Source organism: Eptesicus fuscus, chromosome 4 (assembly GCF_027574615.1).
Source record: "Eptesicus fuscus isolate TK198812 chromosome 4, DD_ASM_mEF_20220401, whole genome shotgun sequence".
Taxonomy (NCBI): Eukaryota; Metazoa; Chordata; class Mammalia; order Chiroptera; family Vespertilionidae; genus Eptesicus; species Eptesicus fuscus.
The window spans coordinates 112,617,014-112,638,214 of NC_072476.1; the positions used below are offsets into that span (position 1 = coordinate 112,617,014).

A 21,201-nucleotide genomic window follows, 5' to 3' on the forward strand; every position below is an offset into this window, starting at 1 on the left:
CCCGGGAGCAGGGAGCACACACACACACCCGGGAGCAGGGAGCACACACACCCGGGAGCAGGGAGCACACACACACACCCGGGAGCAGGGAGCACACATACACAGGGAGCAGGGAGCACACACACACCCGGGAGCAGGGAGCACACACACCGGGAGCAGGGAGCACACACACACCCGGGAGCAGGGAGCACACACACACCGGGAGCAGGGAGCACACACCCGGGAGCAGGGAGCACACACACCGGGAGCAGGGAGCACACACACACCCGGGAGCAGGGAGCACACACACACCCGGGAGGGAGCACACACATACCCGGGAGCAGGGAGCACACACACACCCGGGAGCAGGGAGCACACACACACCGGGAGCAGGGAGCACACACCCGGGAGCAGGGAGCACACACCGGGAGCAGGGAGCACACACACACCCGGGAGCAGGGAGCACACACACACCCGGGAGGGAGCACACACACACCGGGAGCAGGGAGCACACACACACAGGGAGCAGGGAGCACACACACACAGGGAGCAGGGAGCACACACACACCGGGAGCAGGGAGCACACACACACCCGGGAGGGAGCACACACACACCCGGGAGCAGGGAGCACACACACACAGAGAGCAGGGAGCACACACACATACCGGGAGCAGGGAGCACACACACACCCGGGAGCAGGGAGCACACACACACCGGGAGCAGGGAGCACACACACACCGGGAGCAGGGAGCACACACACACCCGGGAGGGAGCACACACACACCCGGGAGGGAGCACACACACACAGAGAGCAGGGAGCACACACACATACCGGGAGCAGGGAGCACACACACACCCGGGAGCAGGGAGCACACACACACCGGGAGCAGGGAGCACACACCCGGGAGCAGGGAGCACACACACCGGGAGCAGGGAGCACACACACACCCGGGAGCAGGGAGCACACACACACACCCGGGAGCAGGGAGCACACACACACCCGGGAGCAGGGAGCACACACACACACAGGGAGCAGGGAGCACACACACACACCGGGAGCAGGGAGCACACACCCGGGAGCAGGGAGCACACACACACCCGGGAGGGAGCACACACACACCCGGGAGCAGGGAGCACACACACACACCGGGAGCAGGGAGCACACACACACCCGGGAGCAGGGAGCACACACACACACCCGGGAGCAGGGAGCACACACACACCCGGGAGCAGGGAGCACACACACACACAGGGAGCAGGGAGCACACACACACACCGGGAGCAGGGAGCACACACCCGGGAGCAGGGAGCACACACACACCCGGAGCAGGGAGCACACACCCGGGAGCAGAGAGCACACACACACAGGGAGCAGGGAGCACACACACACCCGGGAGCAGGGAGCACACACCCGGAGCAGCAGGGCCAGGCCGCCTTGGCTTCTTGCCACCTTGCAGCGCCGTGGGCGCCCATGTGAGCAAACGGCTCGGATGGCAGACGGCAGGGTGCCCTCTGTCCACACAGCACGGTCCAGGGAGCTGAGTGCCCCAGTGAACCGGACGCCTGGCTGTGCTGAGATCTGGCCGCCCCAGGGCCACCCTCTTGGCCGAGAGCAGGTGGCAGGAGCCGGCCTGAGGGTCAGGGTACCTGTGAGGTGGGTGCGGTGCACACCGCCATCCTCCTGCTGCCAGTCGGGGACGCAGGGCGCCTTGTCGGACAGCACGCACCACTCCAGGACGTACTTGCTCACAGGCTCGCGGGGGGCGCTCCACTCCACCCACAGCCGGTTGTCCTTGGGAAACGCTCTGAGGTCCCTCACAGGGCGAGTAGCTTCAAAACACAACATGGACACGAACATTTAAAACAGTGGTATTTTGCATTCATTTCCATAACCGTGCAATCTACCTCGCTATCGTTTTTGTAGCATATATGTTATAACGTGCTATAACATTAACACGCATTTCCATGAACAAAAGCACTTCGTTGTAATTTACACGTAGTCACTGCATCAAATGCTTCTTTTCCCAAACTCTTCAGATGCTCTGTGTAGGTCAATGATAACTTTTTTTCTTGGAAAGCAACCGACAATACATTTAAGCCGTGTGCACCTCAGGTCCCCAGAACCTTACCGTAACGGGACAGAACGAGGGAGCACACAGCCAGCGAACGCCAGCGGAGCAGGCGGCAGCCACGCCCAAGCAAGCAGGTGGCTCACGGAGCGGAGCACCGCCGCCCTGAGGGGGTCAGAGTGCGTGTCCTCACAGGAGTCCCGAGCCCCTCGGGAGCCAGGCCCTCAGACACCCACCTGGGAAGTCACAGGCAGGGATGGTGAGCACGGCGGCGTCGGAGGTGCCCACCAGGTTCCTGGCCGTCAGGGTTGCGGTATAGCGATCGCTGGTGAGGTTCACGGTCAGCTTCATGTCACGGACCGTGTAGTTTTGTGAATGTGATTTCCATCTCGTGAGAGTCACTTCGTAATCCAAGATCTTCCCATTGGCTTCAAACGGAGGCAGGGTCTGTAACAGACACTTCATGTTAGAGCGTGTTCCCTGCAGGGTCTGTAACAGACACTTCATGTTAGAGCGTGTTCCCTGCAGGGTCTGTAACAGACACTTCATGTTAGAGCGTGTTCCCTAAAGGGTAACAGACACTTCATGTCAGAGCATGTTCCCTGCAGGGTCTGTAACAGACACTTCACGTTAGAGTGTGTTCCCTGGAGGGTCTGTATCACACACTTCATTTTAGAGCGTGTTCCCTAAAGGGTAACAGACACTTCATGTTAGAGTGTGTTCCCTGCAGGGTCTGTAACAGATCCTTCATGTTAGAGCGTGTTCCCTGAAGGGTAACAGACACTTCACGTTAGAGTGTGTTCCCTGGAGGGTCTGTATCAGACACTTCATGTCAGAGCGTGTTCCCTGCAGGGTCTGTAACAGATCCTTCATTTTAGAGCGTGTTCCCTAAAGGGTAACAGACACTTCATGTTAGAGTGTGTTCCCTGAAGCCAGACCAGAGCTGACTCCCCGTGTGCCGACCCTGCCAGCGGGCTCGACCTCAGTGCTCACCGACGGGCCAGGCCTCCGTGCCGTGTTCACCGCGGGGGCAGGAGCACTGCCCACGGGCCGAGGCGAGGTGGGAGGGCTGTGGGGCCAGGTTAACGGTACGTCCCAGTATTTTCTCTGCCTTTTTCTGGTATGATCCGCTCACGTACGTTTATGGAGCACACGACGATTTTATTTCCTATTACTGGCGTGCACTCTGATCACGCAGACCTTTCCTCATGATTTCCTGGGCACCCGGGAGAGTCGACGAGACTCCGTCCCTGTCCTCACAGCCCCCCTGCCCGCCTCCCGCCACGCGGAGGCCTGACGAGGCTTTCGCTACAGCCTGAGCCTGCCCTCGTCAGCAAAACTCGGTGCGCTGCTGATGCGAAGATGAATGAAAATGGAAGCTAAGGCCCCCTCGTCACGTCCCCTACGATGCACGTCCTCAGGAGCCGGAGAACAGACATGGGCCCGCTCACCTTCCACATGAGCTGCACGGACCTGGAGCCGTGAGCAGGCGATGGCTCCACCTTGTACCAGAAGCTCGGTGCCTTGGATGGTCCTAAAGGAACGACACGCACTTGATAAACCTTTTATTGTCACAGAAACAAAGCCTGGAGATTACTCCCTCCCGTTGTTAACATCCCCACCCTCCAGTCAGTCCCTCCCTTACACGGCCCGTCCCTCCCTCACACGCCCGTCACGGCCCGTCTGGCCGGGAGCCGGGGGTCATAGGGCCCGAGGAGTCAGCTACTGGAGGCTCCTGTAATCTCAGAACCGTGAGGCCACAGACAGCCCTGAGCAGTCCCCGAGGCGCATCCCACGTCTTACTGCTAAAAACAGCCCTGAAAGTCCCATCTGAACATGTGCTTAAGGCCCCCATTACACACGTGAGACTGTGAGACAAGTTAGAACAGATGGAGTCTGGTTAGCTCATCCCTATCTGGGGACAACTGGAGCAAGAAGTAACTCAGATGAGCTCACGGGACTGCACCACCACGCGAAAGCAGCGTTTTATAAAACGGCGTCCGACGCCGTAGCAGGCTTTAAACATCCCCGCAGACTGCCCGACTCAAACACACGTTTATGAATGTAAGTGGGAAACATGGCTGTCAGCAGAATTTCCAAGAGGATCTGAACCAAGTCTAAGCGGTGCCGTGCGGACCAAACCCAGAGAGAAGACTGCCCCGAGGCTGGGGAGCTGCCTGGGGGTGCACGGAGGCCAATCCACAAGCAGGACGACGCAGTGAGGAGCGTGACACCTCAGAACACGTCTGGGCTGGGAATGGTCCCTGCAGACAGCACCCCGAGGCTGCCGTCCTCGGCTCCTGCTCCTGGCTCTGGGGTTCCAGAGAGCACACGTGCGGTCGCCCAGAAAGTCTCGTGCCCATGACTGCTCCTGCCACTGCGGAGGGTCAGTGGGCGGGGACACCTCCTGCCACTCCTCCCACAGCCACTTCCTCACGCAGCGCAGACGCCAGGCCGGGGGCCGACTTAGGCTACCAACACGCACACGACAGCTTAGGGCTCAACCTCCCTGAGAGCAAAAGTGTCTGAATGAAATGACCACTAAGCGGGCAAGGAGGCCGTGGTCCCTCAGCCCGGCAGGGCACCCGCAGCGAACAGCGCGCCGCGGTCACTCACGGTCCTCGTACGTGGTCCCCCACGCCTCCTCGCTCCAGTCGCTCCAGAAGCCCTGGCCGTCCTCCTTCATGCAGCGCAGCCGGAACACGTACTCCGTGAAGGGCCGCAGGTCCTGGACCGTGAAGGAGTAGCGGGTGGACGCCGTGTCTTCCAGAGGAATCTGAAGCAAAGCAGCCGACAAAACCCCAGGCTTCAGGACGGGCTCCCAAGTCGCCCGAGACGTCAGAGACTGACTTAATGAGACGGCCTGGTGAGTGGACTCGAGCTCTGGGGAGAACTAAGGCCAAAAGCAGCTGAGGTCGGCAGCGTGAGCGGCTGGGGAGCACAGAAACTTCCACTGTTAACCCTTCCTCTAGTTGTCAAACTTAGAAAGAATGACAACAGCCAGCACAGCGGTCTGGCGCGAACGAATCAGAATTGCACCTAGTTTCCCGTCAGATCGGCAAAAACGCCACGTACTTGGGTGTGCCGCAGAACCGTGGCGATCGGCTCACGTGACAAGGCGACGACCGCGGGAGCGAGGGTCACGAGAGACTGAGCGCGAGGGGACGTCGGTACCTGGCTCCAGGCCGCGGTGCCCCGGGCCCGGTACTGGATGTCGTACTTGAGGCCGATGAACTTGTTGATGCCGGAGTTGACCCAGGTCAGCTTCAGGATGCTGGACAGCTCCTCCGAGTGGCTGACGGACACGTTGCGTGGAGGTATGGGCTTCACTGGAGAAGGAAACGAGCCTCAGGCCCACCGGCTTCTCGTGCAAACCCACCCTCTGCTCTCAGCGTCCGTGCCCGGCCCCTCGTCCCGGATCGTCACACACAAACCCACCCTCTGCTCTCACAGCGTCCGTGCCCGGCCCCTCGTCCCGGATCGTCACACACAAACCCACCCTCTGCTCTCACAGCGTCCGTGCCCGGCCCCTCGTCCCGGATCCTCACACACAAACCCACCCTCTGCTCTCACAGCGTCCGTGCCCGGCCCCTCAGCCCCGATCGTCACACACAAACCCACCCTCTCTGCTCTCACAGCGTCCGTGCCCGGCCCCTCGTCCCGGATCGTCACATACAAACCCTCTCTCCTCTCACAGCGTCCGTGCCCGGCCCCTCGTCCCGGATCGTCACACACAAACCCACCCTCTGCTCTCACAGCGTCCGTGCCCGGCCCCTCAGCCCCGATCGTCACACACAAACCCACCCTCTCTGCTCTCACAGCGTCCGTGCCCGGCCCCTCGTCCCGGATCGTCACATACAAACCCTCTCTCCTCTCACAGCGTCCGTGCCCGGCCCCTCGTCCCGGATCGTCACATACAAACCCTCTCTCCTCTCACAGCGTCCGTGCCCGGCCCCTCGTCCCGGATCGTCACACACAAACCCACCCTCTGCTCTCACAGCGTCCGTGCCCGGCCCCTCGTCCCGGATCGTCACACAGCAGCTTCTAAACGTCCTTGTCACCCGTCACATCTGTTCTATCTTTTCGGGCTCAGAGGCCAGAGAACGATAAATGTGACAACACGCAGACTTTTAAATCAGCCTTGGCCGCAGCACACGGTGACGTCACCCTGTGAGCGGCTGGGGAGCCGGACGAACCCCGGAGGTCACAGTCCCCGTGGGACCAGCTGTGTGTGTGCTGGGACGATGGGCACTTTTTTTGTCCAAACTATTTTATTTTTAACGACAAAATGGACTGGCAAAAGTGCTTGCTTCTACACTAACTGAAACCTAAACTCCCTCGGCTACAAGCCCCGGCAAGCGCGGCGCAGGCTACCTTTGTCCACGGGGTCGAAGTTGATGTGCTCGGACGTGGCCTCCCCCAGGGCGTTGCGCGCCTCCACCCACACCTCCATGTTGACGAAGTACACCGGCGGGTACTCCACGGTGCACGCGGTGGGGCTGCCGCGCTTCGTTCGACAGTCGGGGAACTTCTCCGTGGCCCTGAAGACAGAAACGGGAGAATCGGGCATTAAAGGAGACCTGAAAACTCGAGCGCGAAGAGTCTCTGAGACCCAGGTGATTCCAACGCGTCTGGAATAAACCGACTGCAAAAACACAAACTTCCTTAAAAACTAACCTGTAGGGGCGGCTACAGGGCTCAGCCTCGGACTGACCTGCGGCCGGGCCACACACAAGTCCCAGGTGGAGGGCAGAGCCCTCCCAGCCTAACTAAGCCTGACCTATAGCCTCCCTAGTCCCTTCCCAGACAGCCAACGGGCGGTGGGCGGTGCAGCAGGTGCTGCCAAAACGAGTGAACGCACAGGAACACTAACTACGGTGACCACTCCTTGTTTCGCCGTGTGCGCTCTGACACAAACACTCCGCTCACAGCCGCGGGGGTCTCTCCGTCGGAGAAGCAGCGGCCCACCAGGCCCCAGCTGTGTTCTCGTCGTCCTCTTTAACCCTTCACCAAACCTGCCCTGCTGGACGCGGCACACTAACCTGCTTATCTTTAAGACACGTTTGATCTGTAACCAAACACGAAATTATTCCCAAACGCCTCCTCCGGCAGCACTCCATCTAGCATGCTCCCCCGGCCGCCCCTCTCCACGGCTCCTCCCTGCCGAGGGCTCAGTGCCGCTCCTCTCCCTTCCCGCCCAGTCCTCCCGCGGCGGCCTCCTGCGCAGGGGGCACGGGGAGGGGGCGGGGACAGGATTCGTGTCTCCCAGAAGTGCCCGGCCCGCCCCTCAGGCCAGGTGACGGCTCTCGGACCTCTATCACCACAGGAAGTTCAGGTGGCTTTTCCGTCACTCACACGTTTACGTTGTGCATCCATTAAGAAAACGTACATGTACGTGTTATTTCTTAAAATAAAGAGGATAAACCCAAACTGAGGAAACAACGCTAACTGAAAACGGGACGACAGCGTTCAAGCATTTTCCATCACATTTGGGTGTGACAGTGGAATGGAGTTAAAGTGTCCGTATCCTTTAGGAAAATGACCAGAATATTCACGGATGCGATGACATGACCTCAGACCAGCTTGGGGGGCGGGGTGTACACACCAAGTACACGCTGTGAGCCGCCATCACTGAAGCTGGGCAATGGCACACGGGATGCATTATACGACTCCTCCCACTCTTACGTTTCAGATGTTCCAACGTTGAAGGTTAAATAAAATGTTTTAAAACTTGCACTGAATGTTCCTACTGGACGAAATCCCAGCACCTGCCCAACTTCACACACTCGGGACACGACGGACGTCAATGACTTGCCATTCAGACTTCAAGGTGAAGTTCGTCTCCAGGTACGTGTCCCGCCCAGGGTCCCACTGACACGTCATCCTCTTCCCTTCGTTCACAATGCAGCTCAGGTTCGTGGGTTTCTCTGGAGGCACTGAAAGGGGAAAGGGAGCGACTTTCAGAAAGCGTCGTGTCCACAAGCAACACGCAACTCACATCCTGCCCAAGAAGTTACCCCTGAACTGCGCAGGAGCAAGTGCCACGCAGTGTGGGCGCGGCCGACACGGTGCCCGAGAAGCTAACTGCTTTCCTGTTTAAACTCGGACTTCTTTCTGGAGAGTGAGCCCCCTCCTGCCGGCACCACCGGGACCACCGGGACCACCGGGACCAGTGCTTCCCCTTCGTCTTTAGTGGAACCCGCTTCATTATAGCTGAACCGGAGCCGCCGATCCCCACTGAGCGCCCTTTGTGTTTGCGCGTCAGCGAGAGGAAACAGGTGGAAAAATGGCGGTCCATCCGGTTCTCCCCCCGCTGCCCTCTGCTCTGTGCTGGAAGCGGAGCCAACGGCAGGCGCCCAGCTCACCTGCGTGGACAGACTTCCTCCGGCTCTCACTCCCCTACCCCTGCGCAGGGCGCGTTTTCTCAGCGGTTAAGGCACTAACACACTGCAAGTGACGCTGAACCAACTCACAGGTTTCAACTCAACAATTCTTTTCTGGGGCGCGGGGGGGGGGGGGGTCTCTCCTCTCAGGAGACTTTTCTCTGAACGGACAGGCCCTTGGCTTTCAGGGAAAACACACAACTTGGTTTTTAGGGTTTCCTGCATATTCGTAATGAAATTGTGGTTCCGCTCCTAAGCTTGTTTTTTAAAACAAATGTGTCCCGAAGGCACTGGCCGGACGAGGTCCTGCATCTCCTAAGACTCACACACAACACGGAACACGGAACTCGGGGTCAGAGCCGCGCCCGGAGGGACTGAGCACTCACAGCCGGACACGACCCGGACTCCGTACACATTCTGGTCGATCTGCCCGAACGTGCGGATGTTGCAGGTGAGCTGGGTGTTGAGCAGGGCGACGTCGGTGAAGGTGACGCTCGACGCCGTGCGGTTTATGACGGCGTACTGCGCGCGGGGCACCGTCACGTGGTTTGTCTTCCAGAAGATGTAGTCGGCGTTGACGTGGAAGTAGTCCATACACTTTTCCTGGAGCACGCAGACCGCGGTGAAGTTGGAGCCGAGCCGCACGACCGGAGACTCGGGGTCGATGTGGCCACAAGGATCCAGAAGTCCCCCTGGAAGGAGCAACAGGGACCCGTGGGTGTGGCCTGGCCTGCCCATCACGGGCCGGGCCTCCCGCAGGGGCGGGGCGGGGCGGGCCCTCGCGCCTCCAGCTGGTGAAACCGCCCCCGTGGGTAACGTGACCCGGCCAGTCCCACCCTCCCTGACTCCCCGGGCAGCCCCTCCTGACACTCTCTCCAAGTCAAGGGAACAGCAACTATAAACTTAATTTGGAGTATTAAAGGACAAAAGACATGACCAGAGAGTCAGTAATTTTTAACCACGCAGACTAAGGGTGATACGAGAAATGGCAAATGTTCACGTTTCCAGAGAGAATCACAGGCTCATTAAACGAGCCCCTTCCAACGTAACCCCGGTTTCACAGGCCACTCGCTCCTGGAGACTAAGCTGTAGGAAGCGGATTTTACTTAGAAAGGCAGACAGGTGCCCTGTGGGAGGGCGGGAGGGCGGGTTGGAACACACAATAGCCAACGTTAGAGGGACCGTGAGGAAACGGCCGGCATTCGCGGCTGCAGGTCCAAACGGATCAACGCTGGACTGGCTGGCGGCCCGGGGTCAACACGCTGACCTAGGAGGTCAGAGAGGCGGCGAGAGTCTGTCCGAGTGCAGCCGCCCTCCTCCCCGCTCAGGTCTGCGCTGCCCACGCCTGCCCCGTCGCAGCGTGTGCCACGTGACTGCCAGCCGGGCCGTGGAAATGCCACTTCCTCAGGCACGCCTCTCCTCTGGGCCCTGCCCTGGGAGCCCAGGCCCGCGGGGATACACGTGCGTGCTCCGGACACAGCCCGCCGAGGCCTCGCCGCAGCACGGCAGGCCACGGGAGGCCCCAGGAGTCGGGGAGGGGAGCCCGCCGGGCTGGGCCTGGCTGTCCTGACCCCCAAACCCCAGAAAGAACCGTCACTGTCACCTCAGGCCACGCAGTTTTGGAGGGATTTGTGAGGCAGCAGCATTTTACTTTATTTCAGAGGGAAAGGGGGAGGGAGAGAAGGAAACATCAATGCTGAGAGAGAATCACCGATGGGCTGCCTCCTGCAGGCCCCTCCTGGGGATCGACCCCTGACCTCCTGGCTCTCAGGCCCAGCTCCCTGTGGGGGAGGACAGTGTGGGTCGCGCAGCCCCGTCTGCGCAGACGGCTCACGTTTGTTCTGCACTATGTTCCACGAGACAGTGCACGGATTAACGCCTGCACATCACGGTCACGTCAAATATTAACGGTTTGGACACATTTACCCCTAACCCTGCACGTGTCTCCCTGTGGACGGGCGGCGGCCGGCGCGGACAGGCCCTGCGGTGGCCGTGGAGGCTCTGCGCCCGCGACCCTCCGGCGCCAGTCCCACCGCTGCTCCGGCCGCGGCGTCAGGCGGAGCGCTGACGGCTACCAGGTCTCCTTTTCTTCATTTAAAGAAGCTCCCTTCCCCAGACAGCCAGTCACAGCCACGCGGCACCCACTTCCTGAGTCAGAGACAACATGCTCGCAGCAGCGACGCCAGAGGAATAAACACGCAGCCCAGCGCGGCGGTTCCACCGAGTGAACGTAAGACCGCGGGCGGGGAGGCGGGGACTTACCCAGGCACGCGGCCGTGAGCAGCAGCAGCAGGGCGGGCAGCGTCCGCGTCCGCGTCCGCAGGGCGGCCATCGTGCGGGGCGAGTCTGTAAGAGACACAGGAAGGTCACTGCTCACACCTCCCCGCACCCTTCCCCCCGCAGACGGCCTTCTAACGAGGCACGGTGCTGGGAGGGCAGAAAACAGCCACGTCTTCAGGGTCTGTTTATTCCCACCCAAGTTACGGCTACACCGGCGGAGTGGGGGTCCGGCCCGCGGGGCTCAGCGGTTGAGCGCTGACCCAGGAACCCAGAGGTTCCCAGTTCGATCCCCGGTCAGGGCACACGCCCGGGCTGCAGGCTCGATCCCCAGTGGGGGCGTGCAGGGGGCAGCCGATGAGTGATACTTCTCTCTCATCAATGTTCCCATCTCTCTCTCTCCCTTCCTCTCTCTAAACATCAATAAAAAGTTCAGAAACAGCTGGAAAACGATGTCACCTTAGGGTGAGGGAGAAGTGCCTGTTCTTTCCCAGAAAGTCCTCCGAGAGGGAGCATTCGAGACGAGTGTCTGCAGGGCAAACCCAGCAGGAGCGCCTCAAGCTGCCTGCACAACGGAAAAAGCCGGACCGCACGGCACGAGCAGCAATACCCTGACACACGAGAATGCCTGCACGTCCCTGAAATCCCCCCAGTAGACACACAGGCCAGGTGAGCTGAAGAGGCAACGCTCAGGAAAGGAAATACAAGTAACTCAAACAGACACGATGACACTCACCCCCCCTCCCGTCACCCCCTCCCCCTCCCCCAGGTCCCGTCACAGCGAAGAGACGGGCACCCGCCCAGGACGCTCTGGAAAGCAGCTCGCAGCCCTGCACCAGGCAGAGCCCTCTGAGACCCGGCCCTCCGCGCCCAACACCGCGCCACGGGAGCGAGGGGCACCTCAGCCCACGCTCAGGGCTCACGGCAGCTCCCCCGCGGAGGGCGCTGTGCCCGGACACGGAGTCGCTGTGACGAAGTCGGACCACGGCACGTCCACCCCGGGCCGGTCTCACGTGATACAGGGCGGAGGGTGCGGACCAGGCACGCTGCAGTGCACAGCCAGGCGCAGAGGCCAGGGAGGGGGCGCCTCGGGGGAAGGGGGCCAGCGAGCATTCTGGGAGGCGGGCGTGTTCGGAGCCGTGACCGAAGCTGGTGTGCCGCGAGCTCGCACTTACGCTTTGTGGCCGTGTGAGACGCGCTCAGTGAAAACAGTAAACCAACGACACGCAGTGCCCGCCACACCCTCCCTCGTGCGGCGAGAACAGACCCTGCAGTGACTCGGGCCTCGCGCAGCCACCGTGTCAGCCGGCACAGCCTTCCCAGAGAGCCGTGCAGCCGAGACCGCACCTCACGGCTTGTGATTCACAAGAACCCATTAAAACAAAACCTGCCCGGCCAGGGCACGGGCCGCTGAGCAGCAGTCTGCACACTGATCACAGCTGCACACAGACCCTGAACCTGGCATTGCTCCGACAGGCGTGCCAGCCACGACGGGCCGGTCGTGCACGACGGGGCCGGTGAAGCCACGCACACCCAGCACGGGCACACGCAGCCACAGGAAGGGCCTCATGCGCAGACGTGTCAGCTCTCACAACGCGTTAGCACAGAAAGCGCGTTTGTCACGTGTGCACAAAGCGACAGGAGAGAGGACAGAACCACACGAACTTCCTTCCGTGTGCGTGTCCCCACAAGGACACGGGTTCGGCGTGGGTTCGGCGCGGCTCCCGCGGGGCCCCGGAGGCCAGGCGGGAGGCAGCCCCCCCCGCCCAATGTCCCTCCCTCTGACGCAAGCACTGAGTCCAAAGTAAACAGTTTAAGTTTAAAAAGGCTCGATTGCCAGCATTCTCTCCCAAATGAAACTCGGCCCTTCTTGCCTCCGCCTCACAGCCCTGCGTTTACCGAGTGTAAAGCTTCCGGCCACGCGCACCGCCATGCAGCCGCTCACAAAACCCCCGACAGCGGCCGCTCTGACTGACAGGTGAGGCAGAGACCACTTCCTGCCACCCGATTCCCTCCTTCCTCCCCAGTGGCCACCAGGCCCTCACGAGAAACCCCACCTCACACACGTTCCTGGAGCCGCAGAACACGTGAGCAGGGGGCGGGCGTCCTGCCCTCCCTCCCACCCAGCGCGGTCCCCACGCAGAGGGGCTCCCTGTGGCTGCGGGAGACGGGGGCCTTCCTGTTGGGGGCGCTGTTCCCATCACACCCGGACGCGAGGCCCCTAAAGGGCCGAGGATGCTGCAGAGCCACCAGCTCCCTGAACAGCGAGCGACACGCTTTCCATTCTGAAAGGACGGCCATGAGATGTGGGGGACGGGGGACAGCTCTCAGTGACGTGACGCCACCGTCCGTCCCGACAGAGGGGGCCACGCAGCACCCCAACACGTTCTCGGAGGCAGGCACCCACTGCGCTCGGACCTGCTGTAAAGGGGACGGAGTGGCCAGGACTCTGCTCATTCCTCCTCCTCGCATCCTGTGGACGGCGAACGTTCCACCTGAAACGGCCATCAGCGCCCCGCTCCCCGCCTCTCCTGCAGATCGTCTAGTCCAGTGGTCGGCAAACCGCGGCTCGCGAGCTGCAGTTTGCCGACCACTGTCATATACTAACCCTTTACCTCCTTGCACACAGTATGCCACAATGGCCTAAGCCTCACAGCTTCCAACTACACGGTAACATTTAGTCTAGTCCAATGATCGGCAATCTCATTAGTCAACAGCGGCAAACCGTGGCTCGCGAGCCAGCCGCGGTTTGCCGACCACTGGACTAGTCTATACTAATAAAAGGGCGATATGCTAATTAGACTGGACATCTTCCAGACATCCTTCCGGACAAAGCCACCGTGGCGGGGGCCAAGGCAGAGGTGGTTAGGGGCAATCAGGCCGGCAGGGGAGAGCAGATAGGGGGATCAGGCCGGCAGGGGAGAGCAGATAGGGGGATCAGGGTGGCAGGCAGAGGCGGTTAGGGGCGATCAGGCAGGCAGGGGTTCCAGATTGGAGAGGGTGCAGGCTGGGCTGAGGGATACCTGCCCCCCACCCCCGTGCACGAACTTTGTGCACCGGGCCTCTAGTGTGATTATAACCATAGCTGCACACACGGCTCCCCGAGACCCGCACGTGCTCTCCAAAGTTGCTCTGAAGCCGAAGCCGACTCCTGAAGGACCCAGGGAACTCTGCTCCCAGCACCCGACGGCCTGCCCGGCCGCGCCTGCCTCTGCGGCCAAGGCCCCGTGCTGTGGACGCAGCGCCTTGGGCAGGACTGACAGCATAAAGGAAATTAAATTTGTAACGATGATGTGTTACAGATGCAAAGGAAATACGTATTTTTTAATTTTCAAATAAAAAGAAATTGAAAAACATCAAGTGAAAATCCTCTGTAATCCCACCAAGGTAACGACCGAGTAATTTCGTGGAGCATCTTGCCAATTTCTCTTTCTTTTTATTTCTTCGTTCTGCATTGCTACAGCTATTGTGGTCCGGGGGAAAACACCAAACAACATAAAAATCACCCCCCCCCCCCGCCCTCCAGCAGCCACCAGCTCCTTTTCTCCCTGTGCGTCGTTCTGCCGTGTTTACCCACGTGTTTTTTATATCCACACGTACGTGAGATCGCACGGTCGCTTTCCGACCGACTTCACTGAGCACAACGCCCGCAGGCCCACCTCTGCTGTCACCAACGGCAGGCTGTCCTTTTTCACTCTGTCGTCCACGTACGCACCTTCTCATCCACCGCTACCGACAGACACCGCTACCGACAGACACCGCTACGGACAGACACCGCGACGGACAGACACCGCGACGGACAGACACCGCGACGGACAGACACCGCTACCGACAGACACCGCTACCGACAGACACCGCTACCGACAGACACCGCTACCGACAGACAACGCTACCGACAGACACCGCTACCGACAGACACCGCTACCGACAGACACCGCTACCGACAGACACCGCTACCGACAGACACCGCTACCGACAGACACCGCGACGGACAGACACCGCGACCGACAGACACCGCTACCGACAGACACCGCTACCGACAGACACCGCTACCGACAGACACCGCTACCGACAGACACCGCTACCGACAGACAACGCTACCGACAGACACCGCTACCGACAGATACCGCTACCGACAGATAACGCTACCGACAGACACCGCTACCGACAGACACCGCTACCGACAGACAACGCTACCGACAGACACCGCTACCGACAGATACCGCTACCGACAGACACCGCTACCGACAGACACCGCTACCGACAGATAACGCTACCGACAGACACCGCGACGGACAGACACCGCTACCGACAGACACCGCTACCGACAGACACCGCTACCGACAGACACCGCTACCGACAGACACCGCTACCGACAGATAACGCTACCGACAGACACCGCGACGGACAGACACCGCTACCGACAGACACCGCTACCGACAGACACCGCTACCGACAGACACCGCTACCGACAGACACCGCTACCGACAGATAACGCTACCGACAGACACCGCGACGGACAGACACCGCTACCGACAGACACCGCTACCGACAGACACTGCTACCGACAGACACCGCTACCGACAGATAACGCTACCGACAGACACCGCGACGGACAGACACCGCTACCGACAGACACCGCTACCGACAGACACTGCTACCGACAGACACCGCTACCGACAGATAACGCTACCGACAGACACCGCGGCGGACAGACACCGCGGCGGCGCCCGGGTCTTGGCTTTGGTAAGTAACGCTGCGCTGAACACCGGGGGCGCGGATCTTGTAAATTCCCCACGTGCATAACCTTACGTCCCGTAAACACGTACTTTCCTGTTTTATAAAAACGGGGACACGATAACGTCCTCCAACTGCTTTCTTCACCGGACATGACCGACCGGACGTTCTACGTCACCATATAAACGTCAGTTCCTACAGCTTTGTTCACACTCACCTTCTCACCCAGCTCTGCCCCGACCAGCCTGCACTGCTCACCCTCCCCTCCCGGCTTTTCCTCAGTCGCCCTGAGCACCTGGTAATCCGCTGGCAAGCAGCACACTGTTCAGGCTCCGAGGGCCTTCCCTCTCCGGCGACCAGGCCCTCTGGCCCTGGAGTGCTAACGGGGCCACAGACAACGTGTACACACGCTGGCATGGCTGAGTTCCAATAAGCTTTATTTACCAAAACTCACGTGAACTGATCCATGGACCTACATGTAAAACCTAAAACTTCGAGCAAGAAAACACAGGAGAAAACCTCTGGGAAGTTGGTTAGGCAAAGACTTCTTAGACACAACACTAAGTGATAAATTAGGCTTCATGAAAATGAAGGCCTCTGCTCTTTAAAAACACTGGTAAGAGAATAAAAAGACCACCCGCAGACTGGGAGGAGACACTTCCAAATCCATTTCCCAATAAAGACCTACTGCAGAATGTGTTTTTAAACTAGGGAAACATAATGAGAAAACAAACCTAATTAACAGCGAGCAAACTATTGGAACAGACACATCACCGAAGAAGGAAATGGCCAAACACACACCGAGTGCTCAGCTACTCCCCGCTCGGTACTTTCCAGGAGAAACGAAAGCGACATCCAAGCCAGAACGTGGGCCTGGTTAGACCGCAGTCTGTTCGTGCGCCGACACACCGTGCACCTGCTCACAACACGGAAGCCACGTTCAGGGCTGGCCATGCTGGCGTGATTCTGGACCTGGGAACGTACAGGGGGCCAAGCGTCTCCTGATCACCTCTCCACAGCCCCGTTTCCGCCAGGTCCTGCCCGGAGTGCTGGGTTAGGAGTGCGTCGTGAAGTGCTCAGACTCTCCCCGGCTCAGGGCGCGCTCGGGAGACAGCCCCGGGTGCTCACCGCAGCCCTGGCTGCAGCGAACTTCCCAGTGCACGCCGCCGCTCGAAGCCTTCCCTTAAGGCCAGGACACAGGCAGATGCCGGGGGTCGTCGGTCACTCAGCACTGTCGGGGCAGCTTCATCAAACATGTGACACGCAAATGGACAGACACCAAGGGGAGAAGAAAAGCTTGCGGATGATCGTCTATCAGGAGTAAGAACCCAGTGCCAGGCTATCAGGACTAGTGCAAGTTCAATATAACCGCTGAATAGAGAAGACCATAGAAAGTACAGCTTTCCTCGGCGTCGATAACGAACAACCAGAAATGTACCAGAAAAGTCCTGTTCACAGCAGCATCCGAGACTCCCCTGCGTCTAGGAAACCTAACCCGACTACGCGGCAGCTCGTGACCAACGGTGAAGCCTTCCGAGCGTCCCCGCGAGCCCGAGTGTCACGGGGAGGGACGTACAGGGCAGGGACGACCTCCTCCCGTTCCCAGTTCAGAGCAGCGAGGCCCGAACCCGAACGGCAGGGTGGCTGCGGGACTGCACAACCAACGCAGGATTTCGTGGGGGAGCACCGGGGAGCGGCCAAACCCCAACTCCCGACAAGAACAAGCAGCACCTGGTGAGCGGACGCACCATCTGCTGAGGCGCACGCGTGTCTCAGGAACGAAGCCACGGCACCGGGGAGAAACAGCGAGCCCTCGGGGGTGTGAGCTGCCAAGTCCAGGAACAGACGTGGGGTTCGGAACAGCTCTCCCCCCCCCCACCCCCCACCAGCCACTCTGGCCTGTGAATTACTTTGAGCAAAATGTAATCAAGACTGCGGGGTCAGAGAAACTGCTCCCTCCCCTGAAGAATTCACACCTGGGCCCGGCCCTGACAAGAGAGACTCCCGGAGATAACGTTTTACAAACGACGTAAAGGGAAGGACAAACGACAGAACATCTGCTCTCCTCGTCCGGCAATGCCTCCCCCCCCCCCCCCCCCCCCCCCGGAGCCCCGAGATGGCCTCAGATGAGATGCCAATCGGGCCTCCTCTTCCCTTTCTGCCTCCGAACCTCTGACGAGTGTGAGGGTCTGACTCCCAGGAGCGTGGGTCCCGGGGGTGAGGGAACGCGGCTTCCTCCCGCTCAGACCCAAGCACCCGGCAGGGCAAAGGCAGGCCCACTGCTCCCGAGGGAAACACACACGCATTAATGTAACACGGGAAGGACCTGCTCCGTGCACTCACAACTGGAAGCCTACTTCTGCCCCACGCTGTCCGTAACTCAGTATCTTTTTGTTGTTGGTGATCCTCACCCGAGGACAGTTCCCATTGGGTTTGAGGGAGTGGGAGAGAGGGAGAGACAGAGAGACGTGGATGTGGGAGAAACACACTGATTGGTTGCCTCCCGCACGCACCGTCACCAGGGCCCTGACCCAGGGTACGTGCCCTTCACCGGAATGGAACCCGGGACCATCTGGTCCGCAGGCCGACACTCTATCCACTGAGCCACACCGGCCAGGGCAGTATCTAATTTTTAGAAAAGCACCTCATATCAGTGGGGGGGATAAAGAACTAGTGGTATTGCAAAATAATAACAGTAATAACAAAAATAACACAGAGACCCCCTTCATCCCAGACACAGACACTCCAGGTGGATCAGGGACCTGCGTGTACGAGTGTTGGCAGGAAATACGAGTGCACACACGTCTTCATAGTTCAGAGAAGGCCTTTAACCGATGTCGCAGTCGAAACCAAATGACAGCTCTGAGGAAGTTCGAAGTTCAGATGGGAGCACAGGCCTGGGTGTTCGGAGGGGAGCACAGGCCTGGGTGTTCGGAGGGTGGCACAGGCCTGGGTGTTCGGAGGGTGGCACAGGCCTGGGTGTTCGGAGGGTGGCACAGGCCTGGGTGTTCGGAGGGTGGCACAGGCCTGGGTGTTCGGAGGGCGGCACAGGCCTGGGTGTTCGGAGGGGAGCACAGTCCTGGGTGTTCGGAGGGCGGCACAGGCCTGGGTGTTCGGAGGGGGGCACAGTCCTGGGTGTTCGGAGGGGGGCACAGGCCTGGGTGTTCGGAGGGGAGCACAGGCCTGGGTGTTCGGAGGGGGGCACAGGCCTGGGTGTTCGGAGGGGAGCACAGGCCTGGGTGTTCAGAGGGGAGCACAGGCCTGGGTGTTCGGAGGGGAGCACAGTCCTGGGTGTTCGGAGGGCGGCACAGGCCTGGGTGTTCGGAGGGGAGCACAGGCCTGGGTGTTCGGAGGGGAGCACAGGCCTGGGTGTTCAGAGGGGAGCACAGTCCTGGGTGTTCAGAGGGGGGCACAGTCCTGGGTGTTCGGAGGGGGGCACAGGCCTGGGTGTTCGGAGGGCGGCACAGGCCTGGGTGTTCAGAGGGGAGCACAGGCCTGGGTGTTCGGAGGGGAGCACAGGCCTGGGTGTTCGGAGGGGGGCACAGGCCTGGGTGTTCAGAGGGGAGCACAGGCCTGGGTGTTCGGAGGGGAGCACAGGCCTGGGTGTTCAGAGGGGAGCACAGGCCTGGGTGTTCAGAGGGGAGCACAGGCCTGGGTGTTCGGAGGGTGGCACAGGCCTGGGTGTTCGGAGGGCGGCACAGGCCTGGGTGTTCGGAGGGTGGCACAGTCCTGGGTGTTCGGAGGGGAGCACAGGCCTGGGTGTTCGGAGGGCGGCACAGTCCTGGGTGTTCGGAGGGGAGCACAGGCCTGGGTGTTCGGAGGGTGGCACAGGCCTGGGTGTTCGGAGGGGGGCACAGGCCTGGGTGTTCGGAGGGGGGCACAGGCCTGGGTGTTCGGAGGGCGGCACAGGCCTGGGTGTTCGGAGGGCGGCACAGGCCTGGGTGTTCGGAGGGGAGCACAGGCCTGGGTGTTCGGAGGGCGGCACAGGCCTGGGTGTTCGGAGGGTGGCACAGGCCTGGGTGTTCAGAGGGGAGCACAGGCCTGGGTGTTCGGAGGGGAGCACAGTCCTGGGTGTTCGGAGGGCGGCACAGTCCTGGGTGTTCGGAGGGCGGCACAGTCCTGGGTGTTCGGAGGGGAGCACAGGCCTGGGTGTTCGGAGGGCGGCACAGGCCTGGGTGTTCGGAGGGTGGCACAGGCCTGGGTATTCGGAGGGTGGCACAGGCCTGGGTGTTCGGAGGGCGGCACCTGCCTGGGTGCTACAGAAGCGGGAGAACACCCAGGGCAGAGCGGCCCAGGGAAGCGCAGCTGTGCGATGAGCCCAGGGTTTCTGCAGGGAAGACAGCGCCGTGAGCGAGGCCCCGGCTGCCAAGCGAAGGCCCCGCGCCCGCCTAACCCTGGAGCGCGCTGTGGGACCCAGCCCGGCCCGCGTCCTCCGGGTGAGGGGTACACACAGCAGAACGGGCAAACCCTGACAGACTCCCAGGACCAACGGGAAGGCACGGTCCAGGGCACAGGTGACACCCGTCGGCCAGAGAGCGGAGGTCCACGGACAAGCGTCACCCGAACGGGGCCCCTCAGGCAGAGCCCTCCAGGCTCACCAGGCGACGGGTTCACTGTGCAGAGAGGGGGGGCGCCTGCTCTGCAGCTTTAAGACGAGAACCTAGACGAGCTCCACATCACTCACGGCCCATCGGCCACCGCGATTCCCACCGCGTCTCCGGGGGACACGCTGGACAGCCACCGACAGGGAAGCCCCTGCAGCCCAGGACGGCACGGCGAGGCTCGAGGCACTGCACTTGGCTGGCGTCCCTGCTTCTTGAACGCCCCGGCCTCCACGTAACCACAGCGTGTGGTTGCCTTCTGCCCTTATCTCCTTTTCTAGCAGGAAATCTCGGCGGGCTTTATCTCCTGGCTTTGTGGGAACCCAGGTTTGACATCTTATTTGAAAATACCAACTTCTCTGAAGATCTGCCATGTCAACTATGACCCTCAGCAAAATAACTCCAACCCTTCTGGACGGGACTCTCTTAAATCCCAGTTCTGTATCATCGCCTTCAACTTGACGTCTCTGGTGCACATAAATGTAACAGGTCTGAAGACAACACCCACACAGACACATGGTCATGCACACACGTGTACAGAGACATGCACACACCTTCCTTGAAAGTCACAGTTCTTATCTTTCCCCGTCGGAAAAGACACTGGTCTCCGTGAACGGCCTAAGCCGGTGGGCCCGGGCTGCCTCTGGCCTACCCGTTCCCTTTCAGCTGTCTCAGCTACAAACCTTCTCCAGGCTCCGTCCGGGAGGCCTTTCTTAGTTCTCTTCCCGCCCTCATCCTGACCGAACTGATGCAGGAGCACAACCATGTTCACACCGGGCCCTGGCTTCCAGCCCCTCCCTCCCTCCCAATCATTCGGAACGTTCCTGGTGGATAAATGCCTCTAAAACATGACGTTAAAGCCGTCACTCTTCCCCCAAAAGCTCTGTAAAGGGTGGAGAACATGCCAAATGCTTCAGCCAGGTAAGAACCTGAAAGTTTGGCTGCGGTGTGCCGTCCCAGCTACCTGCTCCTTCTCCGGCATTTCAAGTCGACACTTAACAACCCTGCACTCAGGCCTGCCCTCAAGCTGCACCGACTCCCAGAGGAACAGCAAGCCTCAGGCTCCACTCCCTCGGGCAGGCGGGCGGGATGTTTGCAAAGCCAAGTGCAAAGCAAACACTAGGCTCTTTGACTTGCCATTCACAACTCTCTCAC

At 60.5% G+C, this 21,201-nt stretch overlaps 1 protein-coding gene across 1 annotated transcript in view; it reads right to left on the reverse strand.

Annotated features, from left to right (window-relative positions):
- Window positions 1-21,201, reverse strand: part of IL6ST (interleukin 6 cytokine family signal transducer) — a 35,532-nt gene that overhangs the window by 11,417 nt on the left and 2,914 nt on the right. The window contains exons 2-10 of the mRNA XM_054715366.1: window positions 10,694-10,777; window positions 8,818-9,123; window positions 7,864-7,984; window positions 6,423-6,589; window positions 5,223-5,377; window positions 4,665-4,824; window positions 3,500-3,582; window positions 2,285-2,495; window positions 1,627-1,809 (exon numbers count right to left, since the gene is read on the reverse strand). Of these exons, the coding sequence (XP_054571341.1) occupies window positions 1,627-1,809; window positions 2,285-2,495; window positions 3,500-3,582; window positions 4,665-4,824; window positions 5,223-5,377; window positions 6,423-6,589; window positions 7,864-7,984; window positions 8,818-9,123; window positions 10,694-10,763 (1,456 nt within the window). The 5' untranslated portion in view covers window positions 10,764-10,777. The remainder of the gene's footprint in view (window positions 1-1,626; window positions 1,810-2,284; window positions 2,496-3,499; window positions 3,583-4,664; window positions 4,825-5,222; window positions 5,378-6,422; window positions 6,590-7,863; window positions 7,985-8,817; window positions 9,124-10,693; window positions 10,778-21,201) is intronic.